Source organism: Panthera uncia, chromosome D4, assembly GCF_023721935.1.
Source record: "Panthera uncia isolate 11264 chromosome D4, Puncia_PCG_1.0, whole genome shotgun sequence".
Lineage (NCBI taxonomy): Eukaryota > Metazoa > Chordata > Mammalia > Carnivora > Felidae > Panthera > Panthera uncia.
This window is the reverse complement of record NC_064807.1, coordinates 43,062,645-43,083,358: the sequence shown is the minus strand read 5'-3', so window position 1 is coordinate 43,083,358 and position 20,714 is coordinate 43,062,645. Positions and strand designations below refer to the sequence as shown.

At 45.7% G+C, this 20,714-nt stretch overlaps 1 protein-coding gene across 2 annotated transcripts in view; it reads right to left on the bottom strand.

Annotated features, from left to right (window-relative positions):
• Positions 1 to 8,906: 8,906 nt before the first annotated feature.
• ACER2 (alkaline ceramidase 2) overlaps positions 8,907 to 20,714 on the bottom strand; it is a 35,956-nt gene continuing 24,148 nt past the window's right edge. For both annotated transcript variants that reach the window (XM_049620261.1, XM_049620192.1), the window contains exons 5-6: positions 15,928 to 16,065; positions 8,907 to 12,193 (exon numbers count right to left, since the gene is read on the bottom strand). In XM_049620261.1, coding sequence (XP_049476218.1) covers positions 12,007 to 12,193; positions 15,928 to 16,065 — 325 coding nt within the window. In that variant the 3' untranslated portion in view covers positions 8,907 to 12,006. The remainder of the gene's footprint in view (positions 12,194 to 15,927; positions 16,066 to 20,714) is intronic.

Genomic DNA, 20,714 nt, shown 5'->3' with positions numbered 1-20,714 from the left:
AAAGGATTAGAGCATTTCAAGGTATAACTAGATTCCTATTTGAATTGTAATGTATTTGTCTCTTAGTATGGCTAATGAATGAAGAAGTTACCATAAGGTAAACAAATGAAAGGGAAGAGCGTGAAAAATGAAGAGAGTAAAAGCAGTGTCCTGCAAAGAATTCGAGTTTGACAAAGACGCGTAGTCAGGATTTGAAGCAAAAATGATTTGAAATCTGTCCCAAATTCCTAGAATTCTGCTTTTCTGCCAAAATCAGTGTATTGCTTGGTTGATATTTGAGTTTTGAAAGGGTCAAATCTTTTAAAGTCCTAGGTCTTTAGAAGGCCGCCGTAGCGCAAATCAGTGGGTCTAATTCTCCCAATGAGCAAACCTACCACTTCTTGATTTTTACAAAATTTTCTCATCTTGTTTCAGTTAACTTTCCTTGTAACGTAAATACATGTTTAAACAGAAACTTGATATCGCTCCCCCCCCCTTCACCTAAGTGATGTCACAAATCGATAGAAAATCAATGATCCGAAATGGTCAGTGGGTGAAAATAATCCAAAGTGTTTCTGGAGGGTGAGTTGGCATATAAAAACTCACATTACACATTACAGTGTGGTCTGGGGCTGGTTCTGTTTGACTGTATGTGTACAATGAGACAAAGTTGAAACAGAGCCTGGGAATTTCATTCTAAATCTCCCTAACTATTGGAATCAGTGTTGTATCTCTTAATGGAAAGAATTAAGCAACTGAAAGTTAATTCTGTACTTGAGGATTTTTTTTTATGTTCTACATCATTTATGTTGTATTATAACATATGTAGAAACAGTAACCTGTGACCTATGTTTTTCCATAACTTTTAAAATATAGATATGTATCTTAAATGAATGCAATGTGGGTAAATATTCTTTACACACAACTGAACTATTTACACCTTTTGCTAATGCCTCTATTTCCTTTGGCATAAAGAATGAAATAATGATCGGGGCGCCTGGGTGGCTCAGTGGGTTAAGCGTCCAACTTTGGCTCAAGTCATGATCTCCTGCTGTGTGAATTCAAGCCCTGCACCAGGCTCTGTGCTGTCAGTTCAGAGCCTGGAGCCTGCTTCAGATTCTGTGTCTCCCTCTCTCTCCTCCCCCACCCCCTGCTCACGCTCTGTCTCTCAAAAAAATGAATAAACATTAGAAAAACTTTTAAAAAAAAATGAGCTAATGAACCTCTGTGTCCTATGGAAAATGTATAAATGTTCTCTTAGATGTAATGCTAATTACTGTTATATCACAAATAGACCATATTTTAAATGACAAAAAAAAAATGAAAGAGGTGTATATGTATCGCAGGCATGACAGCCGAAGCTGTGATATTAGACATCCTGTCTGTCATTCACCAGCTACGTCCTCAGGCAGGTACCTCTGAGCCTCAGTCTTTCCATGTCAGGATACGTTTCCAGTGTCTTATGATCAGTAACCTAGAATGCAGTAAGAACTCCGCACACATAGAAAGTGCCCAGTGTATACTATCACGCCCCTCTCATCCTTCACTCTCCCCATCCAGCCCAGTGGACACAGCCCCTCCTTGTCTGCTGCCAGAACAAAGACAAGAAAGAGCCCAGGTTTTGGAGTCGAGGGAGAGGTGAGCTGATTTCCAGCCCTGTGGACTTGGACTCCATATTCGGCTCCCCTGGGCCTCAGGACCTCATCTGGAAAATGAAGATAACAAAAGCCTCTCATGCAGTTTCCTAGGAACTCTTGTCCAAAATTTGTGCACTGAAGCCCTAACCCCTAATCGGATGGTATTTGGAGTTGGGGCCTTGGGGAGGTGATCAGGTTTAGAGGAGGTCACAAGGGTAGGACCTCTTGATAACAGTAGGGTCCTGGGGCACCTGGGTGGCTCAGTAGGTTAAGTATCTGACTCTTGATTTTGGCTCTGGTCATGATCTCACAGTTCATGAGTTTGAGTCCTGCATCGGGCCCACTGCTGTCAGTGCAGAGCACTGGATCCCGTCTCCCTCTCTCTCTGTCCTTCTCCCGTTCATTCTCTTAAAATAAACAAACTTATAAGGACTCTAATCTTTATTCCTTCTCATTAAAAAGCAAAACAAAACAAAACAGAGCATGCTCTCTCCACCCCCCATCATGGGAAGAGTCGACCCTCTGCAAGCAGGCTTCCAGCCGCACCAGGACCCGGATGTGCCAGCACCTTGGTCCTGGACTTCCTAGCCTCCAAAGTTGGAGAAATAAATACCTATTGTTTAAGCCACCCTCCTATGGTATTTTGTTATGGCAGCCTGAGCTAAGACACAATTTATTGTCCCCCTCATTCAACTGAGCTCCTACAGTGCTTTGGGTACTGTTCTAGTGCTAGGTAGACAACTACGAACAAAACGGACCAGTCCCTGCCCTCCTGGAGCTACCACTGGTGGGGACAGATGACAGAGGTGCACTATCCTGTCCATTACTAGTATATAAGGACGAAGCTGTGGGACTAAACGAACCAGTGTAGGTAAAGTATGGGACACACACAAGCATCCACTAAAAGTGAGCTGTCATCTCATAATCTCCTCCTTCTGACATCTCTGGTTTGACTCCTGGCACCATTATTCTCCTGCCACAGACACTTGACACCTGGGGACAGGGTGAGTATGTTAGGCTACATAGAAAAAGGGAATTAAGGTTGCAGGTGGAATGGCTGTTTCTAAAGACTGACCTTGACGTGGAAGACTATCCTGGATTGTCTGGATAGGCCCAGTGTAATCAGAGTCCTTAGAAGGGGAAGAGGAGGACAGAAAAGAACCAGAAAGATGGCGGCATGAGAAGGACTTGGCCCAGCGTTTGCTGGGGGTGCAGATGGAAGAGGGCCATGAACCAGAAACTGCAGGCAGCCTCTTAAAGCTGCAAAAGGAAAGGAAACCCAGGCTCCTCTAGCATCCCCACAGTGCAGCCCTGATGACACCTTGATTTCAACCCAGTGGAACTCCTCTGGGACTTCTGACCTCTGGAACTGCCAGATGATGCGTGTATTGTTCTGAGGCACTAAGCTGTTGCAGGAATAGGAAATGGACACTGTGGTCATTTTGGTCTCCTTCTCCTGCGCCCTCCGCTTCTACTCAACAGAAAAGTGTCTGGTCCTGCCTTCGTCAGTTCTGCCGTAATCCCTCCTCACCGCACAACCGTCACCCCGCTTTTGTCCCTGATTCCTGGAATCAAATTCCACGAGTTTTTACTTTGTGCCAGAGTTTGAAAGAAATGGATATTTTTAAAGGCCTAATCCTTGCCCTATTACAATACAGGGTGAAAAGCACTGCACTAAAAGGGGAAAAGAGCTGAGGGAGGGGAGTAACAGGAAAAGCTTTCTGGAAAGAAGTAAAGTCTCAGGAGGTGGGAAGGTTGTGATGTGGCGCATCCTTGCAGAGAGAACCATTTCTGCAAAGGTTGTGCATTTACCAGCCTCCAAGATGGCCCTCAATGATCCCCAACTCATGCGACCCGTGTTGTCCTTTCCCACGCTGAATAGAGCTGACGTACATAACAAACACGATATTACAGAAATGACCAAATGTGGTTTTGGAGGCAAGGTCCTAAAAGACGTTGTAGCTTCCCATCTGCTCTGGTGGGTCACTGAGTCTAAAAGTCAGCCATCCTGTTATGGAGGAGCCATGTGGAGCCATCAACCCAGCAAAACGCTGAGGCCTTCAGCCGACAGCCCTCTGAGTGAGCTACCTGGGAGGTGAATCCTACGCTCCAGTCAAGCCTTCAGATGACTGCAGCCCCAGCTGAAAGCTTGACTACAAACTCATGCAGGACCTGAGCGACAGCCACCTAGCTAATCTGTTCCCCAACTTATGACCTAACAGAGTAAATCTTTGTTTTAAGCCGCTGAGTTTTGGGGTGACTTGTTACACGGCAATGGGTGGCTAATACGGGTTCTAAGGCCATGTGAAATACCATGTAGAATCATAAAAGGCTCTTCAACACTCGAGTGAGTGAAGCCTACAAGAGGAGAGAAGCTCACAAGACTGGAAAAGAAGGCAAGGACCAGGGATTCTAAATCACATTAAGGTCCTTCAAATCATGTTTGCTTTGCTCTACAAGTGATGGAGAAGAATTGGTGGGTTCTGAGCCATGAATTGACCTGGCCCGATTTCGCTTTAGAAAGATGGCTGTGGCTGCAGCATGGAAGGATGGATCAGCAAGAAATAGCAGTGCCTTCACTAGGATGGAGAGAAATGGACGGATTTTAAGACATTGGGGAAGTGGAATCAGGAGGGTTCGCTATTAGGTTGGATGGGGACAACATTGGGAAGTGGGCGGGGGGCGGGGCACGGTGGGGCGGACTTCCCGGGCAAATGAACGGAAAGTGGCCTGGTGTTCTGAGCAGGTGCGCAGGTGCTGGTTTGAGAGCGAAAGTGAAGGCAAATGTGAAGTGCCTGTAGGACAGCCAGGGATGGCCAGGAAAGAACTAGGTTTGCAGATCTGTCCCTGTGGGAAGAGACAGCTTGGACTGTGGAGCCAGAAGTAGAAGGATTCCCATGTGTACATACATGGTCACCCCTGGGAAGTGTGGCCACAAGATAGCACTGTCCTCTGCGACTGGTGGTATATTCTTACTAGCTGCCTTTTGCTAAGCGCCTACTATATGCCGACTGCTACTCTGTTTTGTCTAACCATTTGTATTAATGGGATAGTTTTGAATCTGCTAACCCCAACTCGGCCCCCACCTATATGAAAACCTTTATCTCTTTTTCCATTTTGAAAGTTAAGATTAAATCCGTTGTTGGGGAACTAAACGGAAGAGTTGAAAATCTTGGGTTCAAATCTTGACTCTGCCACTTAATGCCTGTGATCAAAATACCTTTCTGAGCCTCAGTTTTATCCCACCCAAAACAGGAATCCTATTCCTTTTGTGAGTATTCCTTTTGTGAGTTGGCCTCACAAAATAGGAGTAAGTAAGACAATCTTGTGTGAAAGATAACTTCTGTGCTGGGCTTTCAAATAAGGCATGCTTTAAGAAAACAATATTCCTAGGGCAATACACCCATTCTTTCACTGCACGGATGTTACATTTTATTAAACACGGCTCATGGTCCATTAGTTAAAGCTTAGAAGTCTTGAACTCCAACTCTTCACTGGTCAAATATTACCACTCTCTCCTGCCTGCCTCCCCAGTGCTGTTGATGCCTCTTGTATGCAGGGATTTCGGCAGTTAGTGGTTTCTCTTCTCCTCTGCACAGCACGCTACCTTACTCGTCATCTAGCCCTCTGCAGATAGCACATGACACATAATACAAAGCAGGCATTTGCAAAGCGTTGGTTCAAACCGGATTCTGTGTTCAAGATTTTGGGGATTGTACCGGCATTTAGCTTGTGTAAACGGAACTATTAATCCCAAAACTTATACTTAACTCCAGTGGATTAAAAACCTTCCTCTAGATCACAACTACGTTAACTCAGTTTTACATGCAGGAAAATATTTGCTTTATGGTATTTGGCAGATTTTTTAAGTTCAAACACTGAGAAGGTGAAGAATGAGTTGCTGGGGGAAGCAAGGAGGAGGAAAGGCAGAGAGATGCTTGGGGTTTTAAAACAAACAAAAAACAAAAACAGGAAAGCATATGTGGACACAGAAAGAAGCCGTGTAATTTGGAGTTTTTGAAATAATTACACTGAGCTCTGGGGTGATTGGCAATGGGGAAGAGCTTCGAGTGCCACTGAAAGGAATACCTGAAAAGGCCACAAGATGGCGATATTACTCCAGGAGTCTCTCCTGGTCCTTCCCACTCTGGCTATGGCTTTCTTTGTTCACAGACTTCCTTCCCTAGGAAATGTCACCAGTGCCACCATCCATTTTGTGTCTCGTCACGCTCCTGGCCTTACCTTAAGCCACTTTCTTGTGACTAGCCTTACTACAAAAGCTACTCATTTTACTGCTACTTGTGGAGTTTTTAAGATAGTGTTGTGGTCTCTCTTCTCAGTGGTAAAAGCAGCTGAAGCAAATGTTTTAATGCTATAAAATCAACCAACCAAAAAACATGTGAGGTTGATCTTTCCCTTTGTGTGCATCACCACCCAGAGAGGCATCCCAGGTTAAGTGGGGTGTCCCCAGGCCTGCAGATGGTCAGAAACAGAAGTGCCCACTGAAGACAAACGCTTAAGCTGGAAAGACAGGCGGCCAGGGCCCCCTGAGATGGGCAGGAAGGTGGCTGAGCCCCACCCCAGAGAGAATGAAGGACATAACCCCCAAATACTCTACCTCTTAATTTTTTTATTATGGAAAAATCCAACAATACAGAAGGCAGAATATGACAGACCCAGATAAAATCTTACGGAGTGTCTGAAACTATAAGCCAGGAAAGAGGCTGGAGGAAAGTGTAAGCTCCTCTTTTGTTGAGGACACTTCAGTTGTACATTCCCAGCACCCCGGGGCTGCCCCCTCCAGCCCCTCAGAGGGTAAAGTCCTGACGGAGAAGGAGAGGAGGGGTGGAGCACTGGTCTTAGAGGGTAGTGGCATAGCAAGGCAGTGGAGATCCCAATTTCTGCACCAGAAATGGGATTTGGATCCTGGCCTGGTGCCCTGTTCCTGCAGGAGTTGGGTGGCTTCCAGGGAACCTGAGTTCCCAGAGAACTCTACCTATAGGTGTTTTCCTGGGGAGAAGACCCTACTCCCATCAGATTGTCAAAAGGCTCTGTGGCCACTCCTGATCTCTTCCAGGTCAGAAAAAAAGTCTGAAAAAATCCACTGTAACGATCATGTCTTTGTTTTGATGGTCACATTATTCTTTCCAATATCATGGCCTATGAAGTCTTTAATAACAATTTTTTTTTTTTTTTAAATCATAGAAAATTAAGCAAAATAGGTACACCTAGAACTTTCCGGGGGCACTTGGGTGGCCCAGTCGGTTGAGCGTCCGACTCAGGCTCAAGCCTTGATTTCACAGTTCCATGGGTTCGAGCTCCGTGTCAGGCTCCGTGCTGACAGCTCACAGCCTGGAGCCTCCTTCGAATTCTGTGCCTCCCTCACTCTCTGCCCCTCCCCCCACTCGTGCTCTCTGTCTCTCTCAAATATAAACATCAAAATACATAGGAACTTTCCTGCTAAATAAAGTCATTTACTATTTTGAAATGTTATATGATCCTCCTTCCAATGGGGAAAATCCAGCATAGAGTAGTTTTCTATATTTGAGCTTTTACATCCATGACTTAATTCTAGACCTTCTAATAAAAATAATCTGTTTTTAGGCACTTTGTACTGGAAATACTTTGGTGTGTTAATTTCACAGCTCTGAGAAGAAACAACTACGCTAATCCTAAGTATGTTGAATAGCAAGGCTACCCAAATTTACTCAAACTAATTCAGGAAAATGTGCTTTGCTCTCCAATCCATTAGATGCATTTTTCCCTTTCAGATATTTCAGAAATCATTTTGGAAACAAACACAAACATAAACATATTTTCATTCACAGAAAATGCCATTTATGGCTTTAATATTGAAATATAACTCATAGTTCCCAAAAATAGTATAAAGTGCAAAAGCTCCATTTCAAAAGGCCTTAAAAACGCTCCCAAACAATGGACATTAACTGCTCCCACAGCCACTGGGCACACCACCCTAAGACGGCACAACCTATTTAAAGTATAAAACAAGGAATAGGTCTAAAAATACTATATATGCTCTGATTACATACTGTGATTACAAAATAGTCTTAAACCTGGTTTAACATACACAGAAAGAAACAATTCAAACAATCAGTCCTTTAGAGGCTTTTTTTTTTTTTTTTTTTTTTTTTTTTGCCTGTAGGAGTATGTAAGATCCATTAAGCATCCCAACCTGGCCTGAGCATTCTCTTTGGCCAGCTGGAATGGGAGCACCCAGGCCAAGAGCTGGCAATGAAAGGTTCCAAGCTCATCTGGGGGAAAGGAGCTATGAGAGGGGCTCCGGTTGGGCAAGCTTCAGCCCTCACCTGTCCCTCAGAGATGGTCTCATGCCAGCCCCATGGGATAAAGAGCCAAGGAAGACTCTACCCCACTCTCAGAGCCCCCAACATGGCCCTGGCTCACGGAAGCGTGAGGAACTGGTGAGTAGTTTTTACACACCTGAGAAAGCCAATAAACAGGACAAGTTACGGTATTTTTAGAAAGTCTGTGCTTGATGACCATTGAGCTTAGGTCCCCCAACAGAACATCTCTGATCCATAATGAATGTAGTAGGCACTAATCAGAGGGACAGGCAGATTTCCCCCCAAAAGTAGCCTGTTACTGAACAGATTCAGGTATCTCTTCTCCCACACACCTTAACTATAGTCACTGACATGCTAATAGTATAATCCTAATCATCAAAAGGAGAAAAGCTTTCTCAAAAGTCTGCATTCAACCAAACACTAGTAAAAATCGCTGACTTAAGTGATTACTTGATAACTAGGATACTAATGTTTAATATCCTAGATCCAGTTCCATCAGGCAAATTCTATCTAAGCAGAACAAGTATCTGACTGCCACGGTGAGTAACAGCCATGACCTAATTCCCGAATGTCAACTTTCCGCTTCCCTGCGTTATCAGGGGGGAAAAAAACAAAGATTCTTGATTGCACATCAATAAGCTATTCACTTTTTTAAAATCTGAAAACCTCACAACCTGCAGAGCCATCTATTAAATAGCTATTTTCTGTAGTTGGTCAACCCAAGTGCAGAGGCCTAACAAAAAGTAGACTTCGGTTCATTATTTCTCAGGACCTATTCATGTCCGGCTCAATGTAAAAAGACTCGGCAGTAAGTCAGAATCCAGTGATGAGCTCTCAAGTGCAGAGCTAACTCAAGTGTATTCCAAAAGCTGCTCTTCGTGGAAAATACACAACTGACATTTATATTCCATTCGAGCTACCAGATGAACTGTGCATGCTAAGAGACCTCTATTTACAACTCTATTGGGAGAAGAAAAAAAGATGAGGAAATACACCAAAATGCCAAAATATTAACAATGATTGCCCTTGGACAATAGAAATGCAGACTACTTTTTTCTCTTCAACGTTCCTGCAGCTTTCTAATTCTCTTCAAGAGCCTGGAGTGCTATAAAAGCATCGTAAATATAAACACGAATGATGCCATAAACCTAACTTCAAATAAAATATTTAAACTCCTACTTTCTTGATTTACCATCTTCACACTAACAAGCCATAGCGATTTTTGTTCAAAAGTAGAAGTTATGTTTTTGTCCTCCTACAATATACCCCATTCCATACCTGTTATCAGCCCTTAGCTCATCAAAACCAATCTCTAGGGGGCGCCTGGGTGGCTCAGTCGGTTGAGCGGCCGACTTCGGCTCAGGTCATGATCTCACGGTCCGTGAGTTCAAGCCCTCTCTCCCTCTCTCTGACCCTCCCCCATTCATGCTCTGTCTCTCTCTGTCTCAAAAATAAATAAATGTTAAAAAAAAAAAAAACAACAATCTCTAGAAGGGCCTTCTGGTTTGGTTTTTTTTTGTTTTTGTTTTTGTTTTTGTTTTTTTTTTTACAACAAAAGCATTCCTTCTGACATCTTAACTAAGCCATTTTTCTTGTAGAAGGTAGATGGAAACAGCCCTGTCAGGGCACTTATTTCCTCATTTCCAGCAGTCCCAGCTTATCTCTATTTCCAATGGACACTAAGAAATTTCCAGAAGAGTTAAGGTCAAAGAGTTGGGAGTTAGAAGGTGGTGTTCCCCAGGGACCTACCCCTTTACCTGATGGAGAGACCCACACCCTCCTTAACTGCTGGAACAATGCTCTCATCACTGAGGAGCCCTTGAGATGGAAATTAAACCTCCCATAGAGCACAAACACTTCCCACGGCCCCTTCTCCTCATGTATGCTTCCACAATAAGACAGCTGGACTTAAAGTAAATCAAAGCTTCCCCCTACTTTGGAGCATTTTTATACTCCAGAATGAATGACACCAGAATCCAAACCTGGGAAGTCCATCTGAAGTGAGGACAGTCTAATTCCCTTTGAAAAAATTCTAGACTTTAAACCCAAAAGACTGAACAGCAGTTTTAAAACTCTAGGTGGTTCCAGGGCGCCTGGGTGGCTGGCTCAGTTGGTTAAGCATCTGACTCCAGTTCAGGTCATGATCTCACAGTTTGTGGGTTCAAGCCCCACGTTGGGCTCTGTGCTGACAGCTCAGATTTTCCTTCAGATTCTGTGTCTCCCTCTCTCTCTGCCCCTCCCCCATTTGTGCTCTGTCTCTTTCTCTCAAAAATGAACATTAAAAATTTAAAAAACAAAACAAAATTCTAGGTAGTTCATGAACCACCTAGGTCTCAGAAGTGCACTAGAAGCCCCACAAATACTTAAATACCATTTTTAAAGTATATTTTTAAGCTATAATAAACAGGGTACACTCATTCAATCCCAAATTTTTTACCATGGAAACCACCAATTTAACTTGCATTTTTCGCTGCATGATATTAAGGGAAATGTAGAAGTTTAGCCTTAAATTTAAACTACTAGAATGCACCATCTATCACACATTTGGGTTCCTTGATGATTTCTTATTGCAGATAGGGTTCTGCTAAAAATAACTTGAAAACCACAGAAGCAGAATAAAGTCCTTCATTTTTAAACTCTCAATTCAGTTCCTTATTGGACTTTTCACCTTCGATCCTGTGCAAATTCTAACTGGAGCCAAAGTTCCTAGACCTGCCACATGCTGGTCCTGCCCAATTCTTATTAGATCCTTAGCGACAGGACTCCCATCCACACAAGGACATGTCTGTCCTGCCCTCTTTCATGATGGAATGTTGCAAAGCGGGAGATGTGAGTTAAAGTGAGTATCCCTGAGGTCATGCATTCCCCCTCACACCTTGATGACCGTTTTAGAGTCTTCATTCGGCCCAATGAAGAGATTAGTTTTGGCTAGTGTCCCTTCAGGTGAGGAAAAACTGAGAAGGCCAACAGCATTGCCTGCTGCACCAACGACCCAAAGAGCCACAGTTCTAGAGAAAAGCAGCTATCAAATCCTTGGAGAAACCACAGGAAGCACCTTGTACTGGGAGAATATGGAGTATGATTCCCGCAGGAAATCTTGCAGAAAGAAGACGTGACATTTTGGGGGATAACTTCCAAATGGAAGAGCATCCAGAAGGCTTCCAATCAGCACAAGTTTCCAGAACTTCATGTCTGTTCCAGATGTTGAACCAGGCAGGACTCCCACCGTGATTGTCATGAGGCCTGACCTTACGGAGCTCGGCACTAAGGAGCGGGGGGGTCTGTGTGCAGACTGCTCACACCACAACTATCCTGTGTGTGTGTGTGTGTGTGTGTGACCGTTGGTTTGGGGAGGGGACCAACAATGTCCACATCTAAAAATTGCGCTCATCTTCAAGAATGGCTTAAAGCAGAGTGTAGCTTTTGGCAGAGAGGGTTTTTCTCGTCTGCTTCACCCTCCTCTGAAGTCAAATCCCCATCTCTCAGCAGAGGTAGTAGAGAAAAGATTCACAAGTGCATGTAAAACCTGGTTATGGAGAGCTCTACATGGATGCCTCCTTAGCCATTAGCCCTGTGTGGATTTCATTGGCTTGGTCTTGTTTTAGGACAGTTTCCTCAAATGAAAATCCCTGGGATCTTCCATCAGACAGAGGTCTGAGTCTGTCGCAGGGCCTGTCGGTCAGCAGGAGAGTTGACACGGAGAGCACATGGGAATGGTCGAGTCTGGACCCATCTCCCACTGGGAAATGGGCTCCCCGAGGGACTGCTCTGCCATTGCCAGAAAGGATACAGCCCAACAAACTACCGCATCTGGAAGAGGCTGAGAAGTTCCACCTGGTGCCCCTCAGCCCTCCACTTTCCATCTTTGGGAAAGGGGAAGACCTTCCTCCCCCTGCGTGGTAGAGTCCTGGCGGGCCACAGACACGTTAGTTGAGCCCACGGGAACAGAACTTTTAAAAGACAGGCCCTCCCCCGGACTCTGCAAGCCCCCGGCTGTCTTTGCTGGCAAAGGGAGCCCGTGCATCAGGGAAAATAAGCAGAGAAGCCAAGCCACCACAGCCATGCCATCACGTGATCTTGACTGGTGATTTCTTGCTGGCACACAGGAGGGACACGTAAGGCACGCCGATGAAGGCCCACTTCTCACTGGGCCAGAACTTGATGACGGGGCCCTGCTCAGGGATCTCGGAGGCTGCATCAAAGTAGGCAAAGCATACACAGCCCAGGTAGGCAGCGAGGCAGATGAGGATGTGCCTGCGAGAAGGACACAGGGAGTGAGCACCTGACACAGGCAAAGATGGCCACCTTCACGCTAGCCTGCCCCTCCCGCTGGGCCAGCCCACCATTCCTGGCTGTAATGACAGCCCAGTGCCTTTTTCAATTAGGAAGGGGTGAAGGTGACCACTAATCTCCAGAATAGCAGGAGAGTGATAAATCTGGTGCAAACAGGGCCTGTTTCAGAAAGTTCTAATAGGAGCAAACATGCAAATGCCTTTGACACTCAACTGACACCCAAAGATTTAAAACCAGTGCTAGGAAGATGGAGGGAACTGAGCACGTCTGATTGGATCCCATCTTCTTACTCCAAGGTTGCTTACACATAGTTAATGCTCTTTATTAGGAATCATTTTATACTGATTAAACTGCTTGTATACAGTTTAGCAGGGAAACTTTTTTACTGTGTCTGTAAAAAGTTTTAACATGAATCTTTATCAAGCAAGGGACCATTTAAAAGCATGTGATCCTGGGGCACCTGGGTGGCTCAGTCAGTTGAGCGTCCGACTTCGGCTCGGGTCATGATCTCACGGTTTGTGAGTTTGACCCCTGTGTCAGACTCAGTGCTGACAGCTCAGAGCCTGGAGTCTGCCTCAGATTCTGGGTCTCCTCTCTCTGTCCCTCCCCCGCTTGTGCTCTGTCTCTGTCTCTCAAAAATAAAAATGTAAAAAAAAAAAAAAAATTAAAAGCATGTAATCCTTCCTTCTCTTAGACTGAAATCTAATTCTAGATGAATGAAAGCTTTTAAATCTATTTCTTAAATATAATCAAAGAAAGTGTTTTTATAAACTTCGGTGGCTGAGGCCTTTCTGATAATGACACAAAGCCCAGAAACCCTACAGGAAAAGACTGACAGATGTTGGAACATGAATGTTTAAAATCAACATGGCCCCAAAATATCATTCTATACTCAAAGACGAATGGAAGTGGGGGGGGGGGGGGGGGACTTGTTACTCACATGACCAAAGAGTTAAAATCCCTATATTCCAAAGAACTCTCAAAAAGTAATCATTTCACAGGATGCCCTTTAAAACCATCAGTGTGGGAGTGGGCAGTGGATGAAGACAGCAAGGCCGAGATTGGCCTCAGGCAGATAATTACTGATGCTGGATGTTGCCCCCAAGAGGGCTCAATGTAGTACCCTCCATACTCTTGAAAATGATGTAAATTTGCATGACACACACACCTAGTTATGGGACAGTAATGACTGCCTACTACTATGTGCCAGGCACTAGGTGCTAGATAAAAATTTTTAAAAATAGAAATACTCTGCAGAGAAGACCAACAAAAAGGCTCCTTTCAAGAGAAGAAATACAAAGAGTAAGCTTATGTTGGAAAAGATGTTCAATAATAATGCCATTTTTCTTACAAAGACATGAAAATAAAAATATTTTTAATCAGGTTAAGATTCAAGAGTTAATAATATCTAGTATATAGGACAGTATGGGTAAAAGGCATTATCTTATAGACTTTTAAAAAGTGTTCATTAATATAATCTCCCTGGATCTAGATAATCTCCCTGGATTTGGACATATATCTAGATACATAGATATCTAGATATATCGATGTAAATATATCTAATATTCTCTTAAAAAAAAAAAGATCATTTGCATCATGTATAGAATTGTTCTTTAAAAGCAGAATTAGAGGGGAGCCTGAGTGGCTCAGTCAAGTGTCTGACTCTATTACGGCTCAGGTCATGATCTCGCAGTTGGCGGGTTCTAGCCCTACGTTGGGCTCTGTGCTAACAATGCAGAGCCTGCTTGGGACTCTCTCTCCCTCTCTATCTGCCCTCCCTGAGCCTCCCCACCCCCCACCTCAAAATAAATAAACTTAAAACATTTTTTTAAATAAGTAAAGGTAGAATTAGAGAAACAGACAAAAATCTGAAAGAAAGGGCATTTGGCTGGCTCAGTCCGTAGCACGTGTGACCCTTGATTCTCGGGGTCGTGAGTTTAAGAGTCCCATTGTGCAGAAATTACTTAAATAAACAAATCTGAAAATCCAGAAGAATAAACCTCAGGTTAAGAACAATTGTTATCACTTGTTGGCAGACAGACTTATGAGAGCCTCTCTCTATACTTCGGTTTAAATTTGTTCTTAAAGCGTCCCAACTGGTACAAAAAGATGTTTTTCACCTTTGAAAAACAAGGCAGGAAGTACACAACACTTAGAAACAAATTAAGTTTGAGCCAAAGTTATTACAGTCTAATTTTTAAATTTTGCTTAAACTGTTGGATTAATAAAAATGCACTACATCTTGAATGAGGTCGTCTTTACACACATGTACATATTTATCAAAACTCATCAAATTATACACTTAAAATCTACATTTTAGGGGCGCCTGGGTGGCTCAGTCAGTTAAGCATCCAACTTCAGCTCAGGTCATGATCTCAAAGTTTGTGAGTTCGAGCCCCGCATCAGGCTCTGTGCTGACAGCTTGTAGCCTGGACCATGCTTCAGTATCTGTGCCTCCCTCTCTCTCTGCCCCTCCCCTGCTCTCACTCTGTCTCTCTGTCTCTGTCTCTCTTTCTCGGCCCCACCCCTCTTGAGCTCTGTTTCTGTCTCTGTCTCTCTCTGCCCCTCCCCCCTTCCTTGATCTCTTTCAAAAATAAACATTTAAAAATCTGCATTTTATTATCTCCATTATAACTCAACAAACTCATACTAGTGAATCTATACACTGTAAGTCGAGGTTGAACCTAAAAAATATCAGGCAAAGGACCCTCAGACTAGAATCTCCAGTTTGTGCTGTTTTACTTTGTCTTCTGCGAACAGTCCTGGGAGTCCCCAAGCCTTCCACTGAGAGCAGATTGTGTCTCCTGCTAGATATATACAAATTCTCATGTTCAAAGGAATTCATACGAGTTCTCCCAAACCAGAGTCCTAGGCATCTCCTGACAGAAGTCAAGCTTGTTCTGAATCTTGGATCTGATAGAGTTTTTCCAACTCCTCACCACTAGAATTCTCCCTGGGTGCTCTCAATTGACAAGGGCCGTCCTAAAGCAGATGTCTCTTGGTCCTTGTTATCTCTTGCAATCAGAAGTCGTGGCGGGTGGAGGGAAACGGGACTCTGGGTTCGTCGCTAAAGCAGTTCCTGGGAAGAAACCGCTCTGACTTCCTCCCTCAGCCTCCTGAGTGGAAACTGTTGAGTGTTGCTCAGTAAACCGCTTGCTGCTTTTGATTTTCAAACTTCACCGTGTAACCTGAGCATTCCAATGCATAGATGCTCCAACTCCCTATGACTGAACGCCCAGGTGAGGCATTAGTTCGCCTTCCCCTTCTGGGCATCCGTCTCTGTCTGGAAAGGGAGTGGCTGAGACTGTCCCTAGATGACCTGTGATGCTGTCACCTGGGCATCCCAGGCCCCACATCCTATCTGTCCCAAGCCTTACCCCCCCCCCCCCCCCCCCCCCCCCCCCTAGAGATCAAGCTACAGCTCAGGTTACAGATTCGGTTTTCAAGCTCCTTTATGCTTTAGTAATGGAGCTAAAGGTAAGAGACCGCAGACTTGAAACACGCACAATTAGGTCTTTTAGTTCTGGCTAAGCCTGCTCCCTGGAGCCCCTTCCGCCTTTGAGCACACTTTCCTGACGGTCTCTGTGAGGAGAAAGGCGCTCAGCCTGTGCTGTCCCCTCACACACCTGCGCACCCTGCAGGGAGAATGATGCCTGACAACAAGCACAGATCCCCGTGGGGTCGCTGGGGCTTACCACACGCAGTGCAGGTAGGGGAAGTGGAAGGAGGACAACAGCTCACAGAAGGCTCGGTCACTGATCCAGCAGAAGAGCGCAAGGGTCCACCAGAGGCCGGAGAAGAGGCCCAGCTTAAATACACGCACGTTGTCGCACCTGCACAGGGATCCAGAAAGCAGGTCGCCATCAGGCTTGGTTGCCACCCAGCTCGCTGGCCACTTTCCTCTGGCTCCTCACATCCCCCTAGGCCCTTGGCACTGGAGGTCCAGCCCAACATACTGTCACCCCACAAGCTTGTGGATGTAGACACCATGCATACACAGATGGCCCCCAATGTGTCTCACCCAGGCCTCTCCCTGACTCACTCACATACCTGACCGCCTTGACGTGTCAACCCACGTGTGCTATGGACCTAAACTGAACATGTCCAAAATGCACTCCTGATCTCCCCCTGCCCGCTCCAAAGAATCTTCCATGCTTTCGGAAGCTCAGGCCAAGAATCTTGGAGTCCTTGTTCTCTTTCCACACACCCCACAGCAGCTCTGCCTTCAATATATACCCAAAAGCCGGCCTCTCCTACCACCCCCGCCTGAGTCCAGGCCACCGTCCTCTCCTGCCTGAGTTATGGCAACTGTGTCCTCCCACCCTCATTCCCATGGTCCATTCTCCACGCTCCATTCAAAGCCTCCCATGTCTTCCTTTCCAACCAGAGGGAAAGCCCGCAAGGCCCCACACGTCCCGGCTTCTCCTCTGCCCTCCACCTGCTCTCCTACATACTCTGCCCCTTGCTGCCTCTGCTTATCCGCCACGCCATCCGGGGATCCTTGTGCTCGTCAGATATCCCGGGCGTGTTCCCCAGACCTCAGCATCGGCTGCTGCTGCCACCTGGAATGTTCTTCCTCACAAAACCACATGGCTCATTGTCTCCCAAGTCTCTGCTCAAATATCACTCAGTAAACCCTTTCCTGATCACTGTCTTTAACCATTGTACCACCTGTCTCCACCCCCTAAGTGATTCCTCCCAATTCCCCATTACCCCCTCCTCTCCTGTCATGTCCTCTGTAGGGATTATAAGCCTTCTAGCATCCTTCATGTCGTAGCTATTTGTTGATAGCTGGTCTTCCCCTGGTACAACACTGGGCACACAGAGGGCTCCCACTCTTTGCTGAGTGAAGGAAAGAACTCTGACCTATGCTAGGACAAAATGCTTTTCGGAAACAAATGCTAACAGCCCAAAGAAATTTCAACTGCTATTTTCCTTTTGTTGTTCCCGAATCACTCATAAGGGGGTGACTTCTGTTCCTAGGGAGGAATGTCCAGAGGCAGCTGGTGGCTGAGGGTCCTTCTAAACCCTCCCTCAGAGTCTCCTTCCCCCCCCCCTCCCCCACGGGCCACTCCTCAGTCAATCAAGCTCTCTTTCCCGGTCCCAGGGTCCAATGTGACATCTGTACCCGAGAAGGGGTCATGTTTATTTGTTCATATTTGTTGAACAAGTAAGGAAGGTGTCCAAAGCCTCACTTACTGGTACCTTTCCCAGCTGCCTGGCAGAGGCATCAGTAAAAGCCTCGGTGAAAACAGGACGGGCAGTACGTTCAGAAAGTCCTACTCAGAAAAAAACAAACTGAAATACCCTTTTGTAGAGCTAAATGCATTCCTTGAAAATTTTTCAAAACCTGTTTTGGGACAACAGAGGCCCCTGATCGGTCCGACTTAGCTTTGTTGAACGGCGCACTCTTAGACCTGCTGCTCCCTCACAGAGGCTCTGCTCCTCCTCTGTCTCAGCTCCTCTTTCTCTGCCTCCTCAGGTCTCGGCTTCAAGGGCACCTTCTCGGATAGACTTGCCCTGATCGCCCCTCCCCCATTACACTGTCCGCATCGGGGGCACCCGCCAGTTTCCTTCCTGACACTCGTCACTAGCTGACGTTGTTTTTATTGGTGTAATTATTCGTCAAATGTCTAGTATCCAACCAGACTGTAAGATCAATGAGAGAGGAGCCACACCTGCCCCCGAGTGTATGCAGTGCCCAGCCCAGGATAGGCATGATATAAATGCTTGCTGGATGAATAGATAAAACAAGGTAGTAAAGGAAAATGTTAATGAGATCCTATCGATCATAGGAACACGTTTTTTTTTTTTTTTTTTCTGGATTAAAAAAAAAAAAAAAGTAACCATGTTGACTGTGTACCAAATTCTCTGAAGCCATGCCAGGCACTACGAAAGGCAAAATGAACAGGACCCTTGCCTTGCCATTTTAAAATGAAAATGGACAAAAACAAATGTCAACAAATATGGCCAATCTGGTACAAGAGGACCCATGTACACTCAATTAAACCTAGAAACTTTGGGGGCAGCTGGGTGGCTCAGTCGGTTCAGTGTCCGACTCTTGGTTTCGGCTCAGGTCATAATCTCAAGGGTTCATGAGTTCGAGCCCCACATAGGGCTCCACGCTGCTGGTGTGGAGCCTGCTTGGGATTCTCTCTCTCTGTCTGCCCCTCCCTCATATGTGTGTTCTCTCTCAAAATAAATAAACTTAAGCCAAAATTTGTAGGTTTTTGTTTTTTTAAGGAAAACACCAGAACACATCACAATATGCTGGAAAGGCAGTGCCTACGTGAACATTTGACGAATAATTACACCAATAAAAACAACGTCAGCTAGTGACGAGTGTCAGGAAGGAAACTGGCGGGTGCCCCCGATGCGGACAGTGTAATGGGGGAGGGGCTGTCAGGGAAGGTCTAACCGAGAAGGTGCCCTTGAAGCTGAGACCTGAGGAAGCAGAGAAAGAGGAGCTGAGACAGGGGAGGAGCAGAGCCATCCTGAAGTGGCAAGAGAGGCAGAACGTCAGGGGATGAGTCACATGTGGGGAAAGCACTGCAGAGTCAAGGTCTCAGGGTGGCCTGATGATGTCCCTTCCTCTGTTTCTAGAGGGACAGGTCCTGCTGCCTGCTACTGACCAGGCGTATCTCCCCGTGGGTCTTGTCCAAACCTGGGTTCCTTTGGGTTTTATTCCCATTTCTCAGGGCTTAGATCAAAATGTAAACGTGAGGTTAAATGGAGGGAAAAAAAAAAAAAAAAAAACAGAACAAAAGTGATAGATACAAGGAGGGCCCTATTTTAGGCTAAAAAAAAATCTGAGATGATGGCTACAGTTCTCTTCCTGACCCTTTGTTGTATTCTCAAAGTTTTCCTTAACTGACTAATCCTAATAATCAGAAGAAAAGCGCCAACCTTAAAAGGTGTTAAATGCACCTGAGTCCCTGGGTAATACGACCCCACCATAAATTTCAGTAAATGTCCAATCATAACCCCAAGTAAAATTTTGTTGCTTCCTGGTCTGAGAGAAGGTTCGGAAAGGACAATGAAAATATGGAAAGACTAGGAACAAGCTTTAGGAATGAGGCTAATGAGAAACAAAAAGCTTCCCCAGTTCCTTCTGAGCAGAGGGAGGTGGGAGGAGAAATATTTGGCTGGCACATTACAGATCATTGCTAATGACAATGGGGAAGGTCCTGGAAGGAAATGCAAAGAGCAACAAGGACATCTCTTCGTCTGGGAATTGTATCAAAGCCGGCCAACAACCATCTTCTCTCTCCCTGCTGGGATCCCAGTGGGGACAGAGACACAGCAGTGAACGTAGAGGCCCCACTCCTGCCCATGTGGCCTACATCAAGCAGAGAGGACAGACCGTAAACAAAACAGCAGCACAAATAATTTTTTAATTACAGTCAGGCTGGGGGCCAGAAAGAAGTCTGAGGTGCTATGACGGCGTATAAACAGTTGAGCCAAAACAGGTGAGTCAAAGGTGAGCCAGAAGTGAGCCAAACAGAAGGGTCAGAAGGAAGGGGACAGCATGAACAAGGACCTGGGGACAGAAAGAGCTAAGCCCCCTTGGGGATAGGGAAGGTCAAAACGGCTGAAGGCAGAGTGTAGCAGGGAGCTTCATGCAGGAAAGAGCTACAGCAGGCAGGGGCTACGTCAGGATTTTGAACTTCATCCTAACTGCGATGTCGGCTAAAACAACTCCATAAAACATTAGAGGCAAGCAAGGGGCCACACTGAGGATATTGAACTTTAATCTCAATTGTAATGTCAACTAATAGAAAAAGGACTATGATCAGAGGGGATGCTCAGGAAAGGAAAAGGAAGCCAGGCTTCTGCCTTGAGCAGATGGGTAAATGGTGCCATTTACTGCTGCTGGAAATGTTGGGAGAGCCAGAACTGGAAAAGGCAGATCGGCGATCTGGCTGAACTCGAGATGGCTGTGACAGGTGGGGACAGAGGTCAGACAGGCAGCTAGATGCACCATGGTGGAGGGAGGAGGAAGGATGGGGTCAGACACACAGCTGGGAGTTGTTTGCAGATGTTTGCAGGCTGTGGATGAGCTCCTTCAGAGGGAAGTGTAGAGGGAGGAGAGCTGAGGTGAGCTGTCACCTGAAGGGACCCCTACCCGCAAAGGTGCACAGCAAACGAGCTTACATGAGAGACTGAAAAGAAGCCATGGAGGGAGTGGCATCCCAGGAGGGTGTGGCATCCTAAGAGGCACTCGGAAGGTTTCAAGGACGAGGGGGGTGAACTGCGCAAATAGCTGAGGGAAGAACACATAAGTTACGTTGAAAAACCATCACTGGACACACAGCCAAGAGGGGCTTGGGTAGCAAGGTGGGCTGAAGAAATGAGAGCTGGGCGGATGAAGGCCACTTTTAAAGACGTTGGGCTGTGGCACCTGGCTGGCGCAGCTGGTAGAGTGTATGAGTCTGGATCTTGGGGTCTTGAGTTCGAGCCCCACGTTGGGCATAGAGATCAC